The sequence below is a fragment of the Clytia hemisphaerica genome, unplaced genomic scaffold (genome assembly GCF_902728285.1).
Source record: "Clytia hemisphaerica strain Z4C2 unplaced genomic scaffold, Clytia hemisphaerica genome assembly, whole genome shotgun sequence".
NCBI lineage: Eukaryota > Metazoa > Cnidaria > Hydrozoa > Leptothecata > Clytiidae > Clytia > Clytia hemisphaerica.
The window spans coordinates 224,868-244,521 of NW_027104192.1; the positions used below are offsets into that span (position 1 = coordinate 224,868).

The following is a 19,654-nucleotide window of genomic DNA, read 5'->3' on the forward strand; positions in this document are numbered from 1 at the left end:
TTGAAACAACATTTGAATTGTATTTTCTTTGCTCAAGTTCAACGTAATCTTTTATTATACATTTATATGTAATTTAAAGTCTAGAATTTAAATACATTTTGATACCCAATGAATTAGAAATTCATCAAAGTTTTGAACGTAGAATTTTATTCTATTTTAATGCATTTTATATTCGTTTTCAATGGAATACGAGCATTTAGTTTCCGTAAGGGCTTCTATACGGATATATAATAATAATGACCTATTTTGCACAAGTTGAGGGAAGTTGGTTAAATATTACTTAAGTATTAAGCTATTAAGGGCTCTGACCATAGTCCAAAAATTGATTTTCGTATTTGAACATACAAGTTATATTTCAGGTTCCTTAACACTTTTAACAAATAATTGCCTTTATAAATTGCTTTTTAATCGAATCCCTTAAGAGTAATTAAGAATTTAATTGCAAAAATGACGTTGTGAACTTTAAAAAGATGTTAATAATATGTTGCATCACCCTTTTTTACAAAAAATGCTTAGTTTTAATGGGTAATTAACTTTTTTGTTTCAAAATTTCTTAACACTGTCCGCAAAGAATTTAACTATTTTAAATTTTGCGGAAAATTTTTCTAAAAAGATGTGTTAAAAGTTATGACTATTTTATTAAGCAAAATCCAGATAAAAAATTTATGAAAAACCACTATTTTGAAGATTTCGAGACAAAGAAGCATTTACAAAAATTTTCCGCAAAAATTTTTATTGTTCGGTAAAAGATACACCATCTACTACAAAAAATTTTTCAAAATTTTTTTTCTTCGCCAAAACTAAGCTCTTCAAAGTTGAAATACTCTTCCTCACAAAAGTCTTCATTTTCTTCTTCATCAAATTTTTTCAATGCAACTTTTGAATTTTCAGATTCAGGAATAGTTTGTCTAACAGAAAATGTATAACATGCCATAGTTTTGTTGGTTACATCAGTCAGAAAACACATTTTAAACACGGTAATTATGAAAAATTCACTATGGTCAGAGCCCTTAACTATTTTTGCAATAATTCTTGTTCCGACCCCCTGTTATTCTCTCATTGTTTTCTATCAACCAACTACGTCTGAACTACCAACTAACACGTGCTTTTTGCCTTCTTTTCAGCTACTTTATTCACCATGAAGGACCTCTATCACAACATTTTATACATTGCTATAATTGTGGTTGTAATGTTGGATTTAGCCTGTGCTCGAGCATCAAGTAACGAATGCAGTCTTTCATCAGAAGCTAAAAATAAACATTTGTTCAAACAGTTCAGAGAGGTTTGATATTCACTTCTAACATTTGGGGCTCAATTTGCCTTAAACATTTGAACTTAAACTATATTCTAATTCTGAGAGTAAAACCCGGGAGTAAAATTCAAAACACTGTTGGTAAATTTCGGATTGGTTGCTTAGCAGTTTCGAAATCGTACCTCAATTTTAGTTTGATTATTTTGTTAAGCCTTTTGTTGTTCTCTTTAATGCTTTCTTGACTCATCTCAGCTTAACGCGTTTTTGTTTCATTTACGTTTTTTTATAAGAAAGTCCGAAGTTTTTGAGGTCTAATATGTTCTTAAGATGCATATTCACCTATTCTTATATTCATCATTTGCGAATATGTTTTAGAGTCCGCAAAGCCTTACAATGTTCTTGACTTGTTCTTGATATTTGGCCAGCGTTATGCTCTTTTAAAGTTTGTTCTTATAAAAACGTTTTCATTTAAGTATGCGTTATTCAATGTTAGACTAGGATTGTTGTTTGTACCATTTTAGGAATTTAATTTTTTTTTTGACTCTATTTTTACAGATCCAAACGGAATACTATACCCTACAACCATATCTTATCGCATCCAACTTAGAATATGATGGATCACATGTTAAAATGCAGTATGCCCCATACTTACCAACTCCTGAAAACTTGGAGCGCATTGCCAATAAATCTGCACACCTTTTAAACAAACTGGAACATTGGAATGGTGCCAGATCCGAGTTAAAACCTCGAGAAGAACGGCTTATACATCAATTCAAATATTTCTTAAAATCAAACTTTGATTCCATATATGAAGGTTATTATGATGGAATGTGGATGCTTGGCCCAGACTACTTTTGTGAACAGCCTATATGTTACGCTCTTGAGTATTTCCATCAAGCCTTACAAAGGATGTTAGAAATTGACGGGTCTATTTTGACTTTAACTGACATGCGTAACATGATCTCCCTAGTTAAAGAACATCGTAAAACATTCGAACAATATCTGAAAAATATGAAAAACGGTGTAAATAGCGGAATGGTATGGAGTGAAGAAGTCTGTAAAGCAAGCTCTAAAACGTTCCGTAAAATATACAGGGATGTTCGCACTAAACCGGAAGGTATTCTTAAAATGAAGTTTGCGAAAGTCTTAATGAATGGTATACGAACTCAAAAGGGTTTATATAAAAAGCTTGGTGGTCCAGAATTGGAACAGTTCAGAATAGACCATGGAGATTATGAGACTCAACTGAACAAAACAATTATTGAATATATTGGAAAGCCTGTTCATGATCTGATAAAGTATATGAAAGATGAACACATTCAACACTGCCCACCTAGTAGCATTTCAAGTGGCCTAGGATCGTTACCCTTGAAATATGTTTACAAAAATGGACAAATTGACGGGTAAGTTTTTCTTTTCCAGCCGGTACTCACAGAAATCAAGAAATCATTCTTAACTTTTTGAGGAAAATCATCCTAAAATATTTTTATGGTATTCTTACGCTAGGGTTCCAAATCTAACCTATATATCTAACATGTAATACACACCTGAAGCATAAAATGGTATTTTTGTAAATCTTAGTGGGGGATAATTGTCAATTTACAGTTAAAATGCTCAAAAAAATAGCATTCTCATGGTTTAGTTGCCGGATTTCATGATGGTGATATATTCAGTATATTCTTAATTTTTGGCATTTTTTGCCAATTTCATCATGAATATTCTTATAAAAAGAAAAGCGTCTACGACCATCAAAACGACGTTCGAAATACTCTATCCTTTGTAGGGATGCAACACAAAAGTTACCAGGGACGAAAACACCTATCAACGTTACAGCTGGTTACAAAAGATTATTGGCGTATTACACTTCAGGAAATTACACAGGAGACAATGCATTTGAAGTGGGTACTAAACTGGCTGATTCATATTACAAAGAGGTAGGTTTATTATATAATATAACCAAGGATAAGTAAGGTTACTCCGTATAAAAATTTTCTCTAGAAGCCTTTTATTTCTTGCTGTTGTTAATATCGAACGGTAATCATAAAAACGATTTTGTCCGCCGTCAGTTTTACTGGAATATGGTGAGTAGTTAGCACTGCATTTTTTCATTTTTGATTCTAAACGAATATATGAGTATTAATCAGTGGCGTGGTGGGAAAATTTCTCTGGGGTGGCCAAGGCAATAACATGGCGCCCTTTTTAAAGGTTTTTTGTTTTTGGCGCCCCTCTAAATTTATGAACACAAAAAAGAGAGTGTGCGAGCGAAGCGAGTCAGAAATTTTGAGTTTTTGAGGTGATGAGGGGCGCCATTTTTGTTTTTTCATTTGTCAATCTTTCGATATGGGCGCCTGAAAAATCCCTCTTGGCGCCCCTTATTTTTGGGCGCCCTCTCAAAAGGGCTCCGCTGGGGGGGGGGCTGGCCCCTGCCCCCCCCCCCCTGCCCCCCTGCCACACGCCACGGTTTAGACCTGAAACAAATAGCCACGATATCATTATTTAGATATTATAAAAAAGGAGGAAATTATTCTGTATGTGTCACACCGTCCAAAAGCTCGATAATAATTTAAATTCAGACTTCAATAGTCTGGATTAAAATCTGAATTATAATATCAAAAAGATACAAGAAGATGTGATGATAGTTATTTATGTGTATACACTGTTTTTTTTATAAAAATAATGAGGCTCAAAATTTCCAAAAAGTAAGAACAATTTAAGAACAATGCTGGGCCTGAAATTAAAAAGAACTTACTCTATTTCAATCAATTCAGAAGTCAAAGTACCGTAGGAAAATTGGGTATAATGCCTATAATACCTCAATTATTGCACCCCATAAATAAGAACATGATAAGAATAATTTGAGGCTCAAAGTGCCAAAAAATAAGAATGATAAGAGCAAAATTTTACTGGTTCTTATGAAAAAAAGTGTAATCTATAAAGGATCATTTTGGATTATGTTAAAACCAATTTATCTCCGGTATAATTTCTATCCACAGGTTGAAGAACTAGCCATGGAAATTACTGACATTGACAATAAAAAAGAAGCAATCACTGAATTGAAGAAACGATTGAAATCCAAGGATTTCATCTTCAATAAAGAGCCTTTTCCAGAAAGTGAATCTGATGACGAAGCTCACGAAAAATGTGATTCGGAAGAGGGTAGGATCTATTTTACAATTTCTCTAACACCGTTATGTTAACACAGCCAATAGTGTAGTCTGTTGACCGAAATTTGGTCGAACTGGGGAGGCAATTTTTGAAATTGGCAATTTTACCGCCTCCTACCTATTAAGAAAAAAGTTTTTCGAAAAATCTCGCGATCGACGCGAGCACGTAAAGCTTTGGATAATTTTTTCTTCTATGACTAAAAACTGCTGCTAATTTTGAGGTAAAAAAGCAAAGGGGCTTAAGTTGGCAATCCGTTTAAATGATATCAAAACCAGATAGTAATCACGAATTTTTCTTATCTTTAGATGCCAAGTTAAATTGTCCTAAACGATGGAAAGCATTCGAGGCTTGGAAAAATAACAATACGGAAATTTTGAAGGAAGCATCAAGTAGAATCAAAAATTTGTTTTATACCGAAGGGGCTAACAAAACAACCCCCGATTGTAAAGTCCAAATTGTTCCTGATTATGATCCAACGAATGGTGAGTCATATCAAAGTAGTGGCCATAGCCAACATCACAGATTTCTGTAAAGCCCGAAGGGCTAGATGACGCGCTTTAAGCTCTTCCAAGAAAAAAAAGTGAATACCGCTAAAAATATTGTTTCCTTTTGTTTTCGAAAATCTGCGAAGCTTCTGTTTTGTCAAGCACCGAAACTCTATTGTAATATCACGTGCTGTCGGTAGGATTTCCTATCGAAACACGGCACAGTCAAAGCACGACATCTCTAGCCACTCGGGTTTTATAAATATGTGGCTGTTGTCTAAAGATATAGAATTTTGGAAGGATACAGATCCCTGTGCCACAGATCGGATCCGGTGGGGCCCACTGGAAAATCTGGCAAAGATTTCGTCTTTGGTGGAAAAAAAACTCTACAGTCTAATCCTCACTGGAAAATTGACTTTGATTTCATTCCCATCTGAAATTCAATGCAAAAAAAATTGCACCCTAAAATCATCCCCACTTGATTTTTTGAGCTTGGAACAATAGAGTTTTTATCCCCATTGGGGTTTTGATTGAAATTCTTATCCTCGCTGCGGGAAAAGATTCAACCGGGGCTGTGAGACGGGTGTGTTTCGTCAAGGGCTTGAATAATGGTTTTTAAGTTCATTAAGTCTCCCTGATTAATTTTTCATATTCACGATCAAAGAAAATCTCAATGAAGTCAATCCCAATTTTTCGACTAACTTTTTTGGGGTTTCGCCGCCCTCGTTTCTCGATATTTTGATCTTTATCTAGCACCTAGATGCAGGAATTTTCATCCGACACGCTAAAGCTCTGAAGGTTGGGAAAATTTGCAACACCTGGAAGTTTTATATTACGGAATTTTGCGAGAGGATTTTGCAGTGGGAGATCTGATAACCTATTCCTCGTAGTTGAACCATACTGGGGATGCGGCACATCAAAGGCTGACTATCAATCATCTCCGATGGGAAATTGGCTATTTAGTGCCTTCCCACAAACCAAATTTTTTCTTTGTTTAAAACGCGATAAAAAGTGGGTTTTGTCTAACAGGCTAGAAATTGGCCTGCTCCTTTAGATTTTTAGCGTTGGTGGCCGCTATAATTCACCATCGGAATGCCAGATAGTTTTAATCTCAACATTCATGTATTCATTTTTTTAGGTGTTCCGAGTTATTTAGAAAGTGATCCTGATTGTGACGAACCGGCTGAATATTTTTTACCGTTCTTTAAAAACAAAATGGGACCTTCATTTGATGATTATAATACAAATTTTCATGAAGCAAGACCGGGCCATCATTTACAGGTAAATCAAGGGTCTTGGCGAATTTCCCAGCTAAAAGACCTGAAAATATTTAATTCAAAATTTTTTAATACTTAAGACTCATATATCATATAATCTAAACTTTTGCCAGGTTTTGCTGGAGTTAAGGGCTCTGACCATAGTCGGGAAATTGATTTTATGATTTGACATAAAAGTTATGTTTTAGGTTCTTTAACACTTTCAACAAAGAATTACCTTTATAAATTGCTTTTTGATCAAATCCCTTCAGAGTAATTAAGAATTTAATTGCAGAAATGACGTTATGAACTTTAAAAAGATGTTAATAATATGTTGCATCACCTTCTTTTATAAAAAGTGCTAAGTTTTAATGGGTAATTAACCTTTTTGTTTCAAAACTTCTTTACACTGTCCGCAAAGAATTGAACTATTTTAAATTTTGCGGAAAATTTTTCTAAAAAGATGTGTCAAAAGTTATGACTGTTTTTTTAAGCAAAATCCAGATGAAAAATTGATGAAAACCCACTATTTTGAAGATTTCGAGACAAAGAAGCATTTACAAAAATTTTCCGCAAAAATTTTTATTGTTCGGTGAAAGATACACTATCTACTGCGAAAATTTTTTCAAAATGTTTTTTCTTCGCCGAAACTAAGCTCTTCAAAGTTGAAATACTCTTCCTCGCAAAAGTCTTCATTTTCTTCTTCATCAAATTTTTTCATTGCAATTTTTGAATTTTCAGATTCATGAATAGTTTGTCTAACAGAAAATGTATAACATGCCATAGTTTTGTTGGTTACATCAGTCAGAAAACACATTTTAAACATGGCAATTATGAAAAATTCACTATGGTCAGAGCCCTTAATTGATTTATAACTGGACTCGAAAAAGCAAAGTAAAGTATGAATGAATGATTTTTTGCCGCCTCATTCTAATTCAAACGCCGAGGGAATTGCTCTGGGGTATGATATCGATATAATAATAAGTTGATTAAATAAGATTGAAATGGGCCATTAATGTAGATGGATAGAGTCGTTATTTTACGTGTAAAGCCCAGTGAACAAGGACTTTCTAGATAATCTTTTAATTGTTTTCAAAAGGGTCCGCGGTCAGCCGACTCGGCTATTTAAACGAAGAGAGTGGGAACAAAGAACCCTTGGTTTTAGTGTTAGAATCTTTCAAATCGTTTGTTACAGATTCAAGGTTCTTTGGAGAATTTTAGGGATATTTTTCAAGATTATTTGGAAAATTTGTGTGTTAAAATCTTTCAAATCTTTCGTTACAGATTCAAGGTTATTTGGAGAATTTTATGGACGAATGCGAAGACATTTCAATGTGGATAAACAACTTGGTCGATTATTATCCATCGTTCTCAGAAGGTTGGGGTTTATACTCTGAAAATCCAATCTTACTGAAAGATGTTAACCTATTGGAGGACAAGTTGTACCCGAAATATGGCGCCCTAAAATGGCAGGTGAGAGAAAAAAGGTTTTAGTTTCATTTAAGTGTTCCCGTTTCATATCAAACACATGTTTCATATCGGGACAGTGTCTCCCTATTGTGCTGAATAAACAAAAATTGTTTTTCTTTTCCTTTTTCTGACCAATCTTGCTCCACATCCGTATCAATTCAATATCAAAAAGCTAGTGAATTAAAATTGATGAGTAAGCAAACGATATCACTCTTACTTAAAAAAAACAAACCTTTAAAGACCGGTCTCCACTTTCGCGCGAAATGGGCTAAGTTTTTTTCCTAACCTTTTTTGCCTGAAGAAAAGATTACGTCATAAAAAAGTTTTGCACGAACAAAAAAAAAGTTGAAGGAAGTTCTACTTTTTTCATCCGTTACGTCAATTTCGACCAATGGAATTGCTTCTTTTTAGATTTATTTCATTTTGAGTTATCCAAACTTTGTTTAGTTTATGGCATGCCGGGACTGCCTCCGCGCGTTTATAAAAAAATAAAATAAAATAAATGGAATTGCTTCATTTTTCAACTGACCAACGACCTTACAAAAACGTCAAAAAGTTTTCACTCGTGTCGCACGAAAGTGGAGACCGGCCTTTACGTCAATCTCGACCAATGGAAATGCTTCATTTTTCAACCGACCAATGACCTTACAAAAACGTTAAAAAGTTTTCACTCGTGTTGCGCGAAAGTGGAGACCGGCTTTAAGACAATACATGATATTAAAAGTTTGTGTTTATTAGCAGGGTGCTGGTTTTAGTTTACCAGGGTCGAATAATGTGATAAAAGGGTGGACTCATTGCGTCAAAGTGATCACAGATACAGATTATTTAGATCCTATCCTCTTGAAATACAGCTACAGTATGGTTTTGACACCCCTGTTTCTGTGCTCAAGTGGGTGGGATTTTAAAAATCTGAAAGCGGTGCAAGAAAAAAATGGAATTGATCTGAATTGAGTGGTAAACATTTCATTTGAATTTTCTACTGAGGCGGGAAAAATGTTGACAACTTTTTACATGAAGTAGAGCGCTTTGGACTAAGGATATTAAATCTTAAAATTAGTACACTATACACAGTTTTGCGATATACATTTTTGTTCATTTTCTTGATAGATTTGGAGAGCACTGCGCCTGGTGGCTGATGTTGGTTTTCATCAGCGTGGTATCTCACGTGACGAAATCTTAAAGAAATTTCAAAAATACACATGGGACACTTCAGACACCGTTGAAAAAGAATTAACACGCTACCAAGGTATAATATAAACTTTTTGTAAAGAAAAGCAAAATTTCGATGAGGCTTGGCTACAGCGAGAATAACTTGTGATATAGTCTTGTGATATAATGTACCTTAAGGGAACTTATTTTTGTGGGAACTAATTTTGGCGGGCAGCAAAAATACTAAAAAGAATTAATTTTGGCGAGAACTTATTTTGGCGAGTGAGCAAAATATTTAATTTTGGCGGGAACTAATTTTGGCGAATTTCGTCTAAATTCGCCAAATCCGCCAAAATTAGTTCCCGTTAAGGTATTTCGTTTGTTTGCCTTAGTTAGAGCTTAACTCATTCTAAAGTGTGTTGAGTTGCCTAAGATAGAAACAGGATAAAAAGAATTTTAGGCTCAAAATGGGATTTTCCAGAAATAGTCCGTGCCCCTCCCCTGTTGAGGATATCGGACATCGGGTTAACGTTTTTTGTTCAAGGGAAGGGAACGGATATCCAGGGGGTAAAGTGTCTTTTCAAGTAAAAAATACGATATCCGGAAAAGCCCAATTGCAACAAATAAGAACAGCCGAGTCTCATAAACAAAATTTACTGGTTCTTATAATAGAAAAAATAATTTCGTTTTTTCAAAATTTTTCAGGAACACCGGGTCAGGCCACCTCATATACACTTGGTCAACAGACCATTTTAAAGTTACGTAATTATACACGTCAGCAACTTGGGAGCAAATTCGACATTCGCGAATTTCATTACGCCCTTTTATCCGTTGGACAAGCGCCATTTGATTACATCAAACTTCACTTGGAAAATTACGTTAAATGTAAAAATGGAAACCACAAAGACTTTAAATTTTGTGACCTCGTTTTGAATTCGGACAGTGGCTCACGAAAACGAGGCTACATGATCAACGACCCCGTCAAAATCAAAAGACAGACATTAATCAAAAAATTCTCAAGAACTACCAGAAAATACAAGCATTTATAGCTTTTTATATATTTTCATCTTCATTTATTTTTTTTTCTTTATATAATCATCTGGATAATTTCACAAACATGAGATTTCAGTATTTTTTCAGACCATATGTTTAGACGTTACGGCTTCGTATCGTTCCAAAACGAAACGGTTCCGAAACAAGTGAGAACGTCAAAATTAGAAACGTAAAAGAAAAGACAATACATAAAGCAAAATTGATCGAAACGCTTTCGTTCCACTTTTTTCATCGGAACGGAACTGCTCCGTTTTCTTACTCCGAAACCAATATAAACATTCTTGATCCATAACGAAACCATATATCGGAGCGACACGAAGCCGTAATGTCTCAGCATGCTCTACATTAAAGGAAAACATTTTGACGGGAAGATAATTTGGCGGATTTGGCGGATTTGGTAAACATCCGCCAAATTAAGTTCCCGCCAAATTTAATTTTTTTTGTCATCTGCCAACTTAAATAAAAGTTTTTTTTCTTTTTTAATCGCGTTTCTCTGAAAGTGAAAAAACTTTTTCCGCCATCCACCAAATTAAATTCCCACCAAAATTTCTTCCTTTAATGTAATTCTACTTCGAACCTTTAGAGTTCTCCTTATTTTCACTGTTTTTTTTAATGTCCTGGTATGGTGTTGGAGGTCGTTAATTATAAGGGGTTATAAGGTAACAAGCTAATTTAGGGCTTAATAAAATTGATATCTATTTATGTTCAGAGCAATGATTAATTTGGAAGACGACGACCTCTTCCTACTGTTTTTACCAAGGCAAATGTATGGCGTCATATACTGGACAAAATCGAATGGGCGAATTGGAAATGCAGAACGCCAGCTTGAATTCTGATATATCAACTTGAAGTATTTCAAATCGGTATATTCCGACTTATCGCATTACAACTTGATGTATTCCAGATCGATGCATTTCAATTTGAAACATTTCAAATCGATGTATCCCAACTTGACGAATTCCTATTTGAAACTTTCTACTTGACGGTCTGCAAAATAGATTCCCTCCGTTTTTATCTGGCCTGCGTTTTGTACGTCTTAAAATTTAAAATTAAAGTTTGAAAGAACTCCATAGGAAATATCAAAAGACGGTCATCCAGCATTTCCTGTCCTGGAAACGAAAACTGCCTGGTTGTACTGAAGAGGAGGTATAAAAACTTTCTCCAGCGACTTTGCCGTATTGAAAGATACTTGTAAGTTGTTTCTGTATTTAAATATCCCAAAGCAAGGCCTTGAGATGCAAGTGGCAAAAGTTGGATAAATTTGTAATACGTAATACGGAGAGCGGGAAATAAGACGCCCATGTCAAAAATACCCGTACGAAAAAGATTATCCAGACCTGAAAATCCGGTCCTGGTTTTTCTATTGTGGTCAAGTCGGAATACATCACGTTGGAATGCGTCAAGTTGGAATGCATTAAGTTAGAATGCATCAAGTGAGAATGCGTCAAGTCGGAATACATGAATTTGGAATAGATCAAGTTGGAATGCGTCTAGTCAGAATACGTCAAGTTGGAATGTCTCAGGTTGAAATGGAATACTTTAGTTTGATATATCAGAATTCGGCTTAAAATGCGCCATTCCAAAACGAAAATTGCATTTCAAGCTGGCGTTCTGCATTTTGTCTAGTATATGACGCCATACAAATATAGCTTTAAAGAAGCGTATTAACGAGAGGATTTCGAAAAGTGCTGGGTCCAAAATTCAAAATAACCCTTTCTCAAAATATGGGTTATAAATTATGTCGAAAAACACGTCACAAAGATGACTTCAATAACGTCACCATAGAAAAACGGCGATAATTTCAATATTTTTTTTAATGCTATGGACACCATACTTTAAATAATGATGCATTTTTAGCACAGAAATTAATCATGTATCCGCTTGGTATACTAGCATTTATTTTCATTAATACGATAAAGTTAGAGAAAATTTTAGAAATAAGAGTATCAATCATTTTTTAAAATCAGAGTCCTTCGAGCCGTCCTGACAGTTGTCCTTTGCGGACAAAGCCTGTACATACATACATGAATTGTTTTCTGAAACAATGGAAAGACAATACTTTACTCTCCATCGTTTCATTCGATGTTTATCCAGAGTCTCTATAATAAATCCATGGCCCGGGGGGGGGGGGTACTACCCTTGTCGACCGACGGGGGTGCTCCGCTGAGGTTCGAAAAATGGACCCTACGTGGGACTCGAAATTTGCGAAAAAAGTGACCCTGAATGGGACTGAAATTCCAAAATTTTCTCAAATTTTCTACTTTTTCCCCAAATTTTCCAAAAATAGGCACCCTACGAGGGACTGATTTTTCTATTTTGGTGTTTTTGCGACCCTACCTGGGACTCGTGGAGGCTAAAAAAGGTACCCTGACCAGCGGAGCATCCCCGTAACCCATCTTGCCCTAGTACCCCCCCCCCGGATCCATGGGTAGAGCTTTCCAAAAAAAAAACAAGTTTGAAAGTTTGAAAATCGTGCCTAATCGTGCCTAATTAGGCACTTCAGTCACGTGACTAAAACCTCTCGCTGCGATTTAGTGGAAGCTTGATTTCAATGTTGATACGTCATTATTAACGACGTCAATGAAACCGTCTTTTGACGCATTTTTTCGACGTATTACACAAAGTGAATATATCGGTTTATAGCCGATAATTTGATAGAGGGTTATTATGAATTTTTAACTTTTCTTAACTCACCCGAGTAGATTTAACATTTAATACATACGTCTCAAGCATAAAATGGCATTTTTGTAAAAGGAGCGAGCCTTACTTGCGAGTAATTGGCAATATATAAATAATTGAAAATGCTCTAAAAATGGCATTTTGAGTAGCAAAATTCCATGATGGTGATATTCTTAGCATATTCTAAATTTTTTGGCCATTTTCATCATGGACATTCTTATAAAAGTGTATTCCTTTAAAAAAGCGTGTTACTTGGGATAAAAAGTGATCGGTAATGGTATATCGGAATTACGAAGTCCCGTACGCCCCAACAATAAGATTATCCAGGATTGTTGATCGGCATAAAGATAACAATTTCCTAGTTTGATCTGGATAAGATAAAAAATTTCCCAGTTTTGTTCGGGAAGTAAATTTCAATCAATTTTGACCGAGTTCACTCATCGACTCATTATCCTTACCCGGGGCTCGACCCAGGGTACAAAATCAGGCCATTTCGAGAATTATTTCATCCGGCTATCCACCGAGGTGGTTCTTACCAACTGTTACAGGGATGTGTTATAAGTTTTACCCACTAATAAAGCCAACAATCACTTATTCTTACAACAATGAAATTGCCACTGCAAAATTATTTTGGTATTCCGGATTCCCAAAGCTTTTTATTTTTTATTAGGAGATTTCGTTTTTAAATTTTTAACATTACGAAATCTTAGTACTTGTTAGTAAAATGGCTAATAAAAAAAGGAGAATAGGAAGTTACGAAAATTAGGAGAGATAGAATTTTCAATATTTTGTGAAATCCAAAAAATTCAGAACCCTCATACACGTTTTTTTTTTATAAGGAACCTTAACTTTGCTCTGAGCCTGGAGTTCCTTATTTTTACAGAGAATTTCAGCCTCAAAGTTCCTTATCGAGTTCCTTATTTACATAGCTGCTAAGTTTGGATTCGCAAAAATTGGATTCCTTAAAACTTGTTTTCTTATTCTCAGCCTGAGCAGTTCCTTAACAATTCCTTATTTTTTGGACCATTTTCAGCCTCGAGTTCCTTATAAACGTGTTCCTTATAAAAAAAAAACGTGTACAGTACACCCCAACCCCCTTCCAAGCAATGGACCGGGAAGAGAGACTTGGCCTTGAACTTTGTTTTTACTTTGTTCTTATAAGAAAAATATTATTTAATCAAACACACCCTTCTGGAGCCAGCCGAAAAATAATTAGAACAATACCCTACTGGGACCCTACTTTTGAAATCAACCAATCAATTAGCGATTGCACTCCTTCGCGGCTGAAGTGTGCTTTGAAAGAACTTTTGAAGTGCACATAAGGACTTTTTTCAAGTTTTGAATTTTTGAATGTTGAATTCGAAAAACAGTATGAGGCTTTTGTTTTTCGGTTATTGAATTTCATTATACACCAGTAAACATTCTTTATAATCAATTTTATTAGAAGTTTTTTTATCGTACGTATAAGGTTTCAATTACAAAAGACACCCCGGAGACGTAAACATAAAAGAATTTTTCTATTTTGCAACATGCAGCTCTCTCCTTCACTGTTTGTTTTTCTTTTGTATTGAAGTGCGAAATCAATAGAACGCATAAAAACATTCTATTGTTAAATAAGAGAAAAAAATGTGCGCACACTTTCTCATTCAGATTTTTTTCTCTTTCCACAACGTTGTGAGAAAAAACGAGCTTGTTTTGAAAATATTTTAGAAAGTGAATTTGTTTGTAAAGATATTTTACTTGGATGGATTTTTGAATGCTAAGGGAGCGGTCATAAAGTATCTACTAGGGGGGGGGGGGGTGGAGGATTCTAGGGGGGGGGTTCGAAATTTTTTTCGAGGGTTTAGGGGGGGGGTTCCAAAATTTTTTTGAGGGTTTAGGGGGGGGTTCCAATTTTTTTTGGGAAACTCAAGAGAAAATGTAGGAAGTCTAATTTCATAGTTTTACGTTTGAAGATTTCAAAAATTTTCAACAACAACTCATAATTTATCTTATTGGATATATGTACATTTCATATTGCCATTATTTGGGCATCATCCCCTTGCCCTTTTGGTTTGTAACATTGAGCTAGGTGAGGGAAGCAGATTAGTTGCTCTCACAGATCATCAGAGTGGTTTGAAAAAGTACTTCTTAAAAGAAATTTGTCAAAACAAAGTGTCTTTTAGCTAAAATGGTGGTGAAAAATATTGAAATTTTCGCCCGTCGGCGCAAACCATGGTTGTGCCCATTGAGTTTCAAGCCGAAGGCTAGAGGTCAATCTCTAACCTTTCTCAGGCAAGAAAAATTGAAGCCTTAAAATATGCGCCGTATTTTTGATGACGGATTGAATCTAGCAGTTCCTTTGTTTTCGAGTGATATATTTTTCGAAATTAAGCGGTAAATTTTAGTTTCAATCTGTCATTTGTGTAAAAACCAGGCGGGTCGCTCAAGGCCGCGCAACTTTGGTAGGATTTGTTGGCTTCAAATCCTACCAAGGAGATTGACCTCTAGCCTTCGGCTTGAAACTCAATGGTTGTGCCTCCTTAGCATCTGCTAATGTCAAAACACCTTAACATTTCAAATCACAAAAAACAAATTCCAAAGCTTCTTGACTCAAAGATTCCGGGCGTTACTTTCAACCATACTGCTCTTACAGTTTAATATTTTCACTTAATAATGGAGGGCGCAAGTAAGGACAAAAAATACCAGGGGCGCCAATTTCATAGTTTGCACCCCCAGAAAATTAAGCCAGGTCGCTACTGGGGAAAAAAAGCCGTATTTTTTTCCAAATTTTACAGAAGCTCAGAGAAAACCACTTGATGATTCTTGTCTTAACCCTGGTATACTTTAACTTAACAGGGCTAAACTATCTCCCTTACCTTATTTTGACATAAAAAACTGTCATACAAACAAATAATACTCTTTGTACCGCATCTGGATGAATTCTTTTTCGCTTAAAAATTTTCTTAGTAGGGGGGGGAGGTGCGAAAAAATATTGGGCCTTATGAGGGGGGGTTCGAAAATTTTTTCCAGGTTAGGGGAGGGGGTGCGAAAATTTTTTTGGATTTTTCAAAATATCCTCCACCCCCCTCTAGTAGATACTTTATGACCGCTCCCTAATAGTGGAGTATTTTTTATTTGGAAATTTCATTGATAGTGATACGTAGTACTGGTAGCTTGAAAAATGCTGCGCGGTAAGTTGGACTTTGTTCTGTCTTGCGTGTGTGTTTAATTTGTTGCTCTTTCCTAATGGAATGAATGTCTTTATATATGATGAAAAAGATTTCGAAGATTTTCTCCCTCAGTAGATGAATGCGGCCATGGTTAACTTAAAGACCTTTTTTTATTAAAAAAACGTCAATATATAACTTTTGATCTAGGAATTTTGGAAATTTGTTGTACTGGTGTAGTACATTTTTTGCTCGATGGTTTGTACACGTTTTTTATAAGAACAAGGTATATAAGAACATACCTAAGGCTTCGATGGCCTAAATGTTAAAAACAAGTTAAGAAAATCTTTAGGCTTTGTGGACTCAAAACACCCTATTTCTTAGGGAAATGGTAAAAAATTAAGTTAAGTTACAGAGTTAAAAGTTAAGTTAAGAACATCCGAAGGCTTCAAAAATTTTGGATGTTCTCATAAAAAAAGTGTAGCCAGGGTATGCAGACTCGAAATTTCAGAAAAACCATGTTGCCTCAACAGTTTTAAAATTTTAGAATCTGGTGCAACTAAAAAAGTCTTATCCAGTTTGTATGACACAGACTGTGGGTACACCCTTGTTGAAAGGGTTTCAAAACGTTTGGAAACCCACGCACGCAGACACACAGTTAACTTAAGCTTTTTTCACATTTGCGTAAAATTTTACTTAAGACCTTGAAGGATGGGGAATTTCCCTAAGCTTACGTATAGTGAGAGCCACTATGTTCTGAAAACATTCTTCGTGTGCACAGAGTTGTTAAAAGCAAACCAACTTTTTTAAATGATCAATTAGGTCCATAAGATCACAAAAACGAGTGGTGAGAAAAATTTTGACCATTTTGCTGGTCCCCATGTGACGTCATCACCTTTGAAGGGGCTTGAAAATAAAAGTGAAATATATCACAACATATACCTGAAAATCAATATTTGAAAAGCTATAAAGGAAAATAGCTTAAAAAATGACGTCATCGATGACGTCATCGACAATCAAAAAATTGTTAAAATCGAAAAATTTTTGTTTCGTTTGAAAGAGGACCATCTAGTGAACAAAAAATATTAAAAGCCCCTGTCAGCAAATTTGTGCCTGCGAAAGGTTAGCTTCGGGCACGCCCAAGAATCTTTAAAAAGCTTGAGAGTCAAGTCGAACGCATTTTACAAAATAATATCATATCAAGTGAAATTCAAGGTTTTCTGTTTTTGTTCCCAAGCAGACCCTCTTTCAAATGAAACAAAAATTTTTCGATTTCGATGATTTTTTAATTGCCGATGACGATGACGTCATCGATGACGTCATTTTTAAGCTAATTTCCTATATAGCTTCTCAAATATTGATTTTCAGGTATATGTTGTGATACACGTTTTTTTTTTTATAAGGAACACGTTTATAAGGAACTCGAAGCTGAAAATGGTCCAAAAAATAAGGAATTGTTAAGGAACTGCTCAGGCTGAGAATAAGTGGATTTGAAAATAATGTACCTTATTGGGACTAATTTGACCAAATTTTGATCTTTCAAGGGGCAAAAAGTTCAAAATTTCCTATGTAGTAAGGAACTCGATAAGGAACTTTGAGACTGAAATTCTCTGTAAAAATAAGAAACTCCAGGCTCAGAGCAAAGTTAAGGTTCCTTATAAAAAAAAAAACGTGTATTTTTTGGAATCCTTGGATAAATATCTTTCATTTGAGCCTAATATGAGCTTCTAATTTTTACTTTCATTTTCAAGCCCCAGCAAAAGTGATGACGTCGCATGGGGACCAGCAAAATGGTCAAAAAATTTCTCACCACTCGTTTTTGTGATCTTATAGACCTAATTGATCATTTAAAAAAGTTAGTTTGCTTTTAAAAACAAGTCTGTGCACACGAAGAACATTGTAGCTCTCACTAGTAGTGTTTTAAGGCCTTTGTTTATGTAAAGTTTGCTTCAGCTTTTTTCACATGTACGTCAAGTCGGTGTTTTTTACACTTTTAGCGAAAACGTGAAAAATTGACCACCTTAGGAAAATGAGTCATTGTTATCTCACTGCGCACGTTATACTCTAGGGGCTGAGTTAGGTCTCGTATGCACATCGGCGTATAGTCATTTTTTCTTTTGATCATGAAAGTAAAGTCCTTGAAGAGTCAGAAAACGTGTGTGGCGTTATTTGGATCAGGCACAAATTTCCATAATGGCGGATTTTAGATTTTCAACCTTTTTTAGCCCTCTTGATTGAAAAATTAAGAAAAAGGTCAGAACCATGGTCTAAAAATTTTGCTATCTCGAGCTATGAAGTACTTTCGTTTTCAAAACTTAGAAAACGTAAGTACTTCGTATCTCTTGATAAGGAAATTTTCAGACCATGGTTCTGACCTTTTTCTTAATCAGCATAAAATTTCTGATCGATTAGTATATAATATATAATATGCAGGGTTTTAAGCTCAAAAAATATTTTTCTTAGGCTAGCAGAGCCTAAGAGCCCATGTGACGAAAGAAAATTTTGAATCCGCCATTATGGATTTCGAAATTCATGTAGAAAAAAACTTTTCCTGAATTTTATTATTTGAACGGTAGGCAAGACCCTCCGAAAATTTCAAGTAAATTAAGTAAGCCAATCAAATGTTACAGCCACGCAAATCTGGAACCAAAAGTAGTCATTTCAAAAAATCGAAATCGAAAGTGCTTCATATCTCCAGATAACGAAATTTTCAGACCATGATTCTGACCTTTTTCTTAATCAGCATAAAATTTGTGATCTTTTGGTATATAATATGTCTATGTTTAAAGTCAAAAAAATTTTTTTTTAATCCAGAGGGCTAAAAAGGGTTGAAAATCTAAAATCCGCCACGTTTTCTGACTCTTCAAGGACTATACTTTTATGATCAAAAGAAAAAAATGACTATACGCCGATGCGCATACGGGACCTAACTCAGCCCCTAGAGTATTAGCGTCAAGCTTAGGCAAAATTCAAAGAAAGAAAGGATTGGGCATTCCATTGTCTTTTACCCCACTTTTCTAGGAAGTTTACAGCACATTTTATAGGCTCTGAAAGATGAGAGCACTTAAGGATTATGTGATTCCAAAATGAAAATGGATTATGCGTTCCATGTCTAATAACTTTTCATGTAATAACTATAAACTCTTCTTTATTTAGAAATCGTATTTTCAATACTTTGGGAGCACTCAGGGATTCTAGAATTCCAGTCTTCGACCAGCACTAACCTAGCACTGCTATTTTTGGACATTTGTTTGAAAGAGCTCTATTTCTTGATAATAAATGTCATCGTGATCACTCACTCATGTTTTGATTTTGGGTCACTTTAATATTACTGCATGCAGAAAACTCAGTTTGAAGACTATTGGAGCGCTTTAGGATTGCCTATTCCATTTATTCCTACATTTACAAGGTTTGAAAATGGAACGTCTAATCCTGGAAAGCTTGTAATTTTGAACAATAAAATGCAAGAATACGAGAGAGCAGTTAATAATGAGTCGCTCAGCAATATTTTAGTTCTGAAAAAGAGCATTTTAGGATCAAGAAAATCCTTATTTTTTCGATGTTATTTAATACCACTAAAACTTCAAAACTTCTTCATTTTCCTCAAGCTTTGAAAGTTTTTTATTTGGAATTAGTGATCCCAGATTGCTCGCTCTTTCACGAATATCATATGATTTTACAGTACAGTTTAAATTTGTTAAGTTTTTGTCTTTTTTTCTATTTTTAAACAGTTCCAACAAATATGTTTCTTGAAGTAATAAAGTAAAAATTTATGTTTTAATCATTATGAGTTTAAAGAGGAATCCTTGATCCTAAGCGCCTCTCAACAACCTAAAAGGGTCCTGTATTACTCTATGATACTTTGCCATGAAGGTTTGATATCTTTTAAAGACTAATGAAGTCTGACGTTGCGTGGAATAAGATGAAACATTCGACTTTATTTTCTCTAACTTCGAACCAGCTTGATTTTGGAATGCCTAATCCAAAAGTGCTCTT

The 19,654-nt window shown here is 35.0% G+C and overlaps 1 protein-coding gene across 1 annotated transcript; it reads left to right on the forward strand.

Moving 5' to 3' along the window:
• The first annotated feature begins 1,130 nt into the window (after window positions 1–1,130).
• Window positions 1,131–9,890, forward strand: LOC136815129 (uncharacterized). Its single transcript, XM_067071572.1, has 9 exons — window positions 1,131–1,282; window positions 1,808–2,655; window positions 3,036–3,186; window positions 4,246–4,408; window positions 4,723–4,899; window positions 6,041–6,183; window positions 7,443–7,631; window positions 8,736–8,874; window positions 9,483–9,890. The coding sequence occupies exons 1-9, from the start codon at window positions 1,139–1,141 to the stop codon at window positions 9,824–9,826; spliced, it is 2,298 nt and encodes a 765-aa protein (XP_066927673.1). The 5' UTR covers window positions 1,131–1,138; the 3' UTR covers window positions 9,827–9,890.
• The last annotated feature ends 9,764 nt before the right edge of the window (window positions 9,891–19,654 follow it).

What these genes read in the sequence shown, in the direction of transcription:
- LOC136815129 (XM_067071572.1), top strand. Translation starts at nt 1,139, where the DNA reads ATGAAGGACCTCTATCACAACATTTTATACATTGCTATAATTGTGGTT. An exon ending in TGATTATGATCCAACGAATG is followed by an intron (nt 4,900 to 6,040) that starts GTGAGTCATATC and finishes TCATTTTTTTAG; the next exon opens with GTGTTCCGAGTTATTTAGAA. An exon ending in GACCGGGCCATCATTTACAG is followed by an intron (nt 6,184 to 7,442) that starts GTAAATCAAGGG and finishes CTTTCGTTACAG; the next exon opens with ATTCAAGGTTATTTGGAGAA.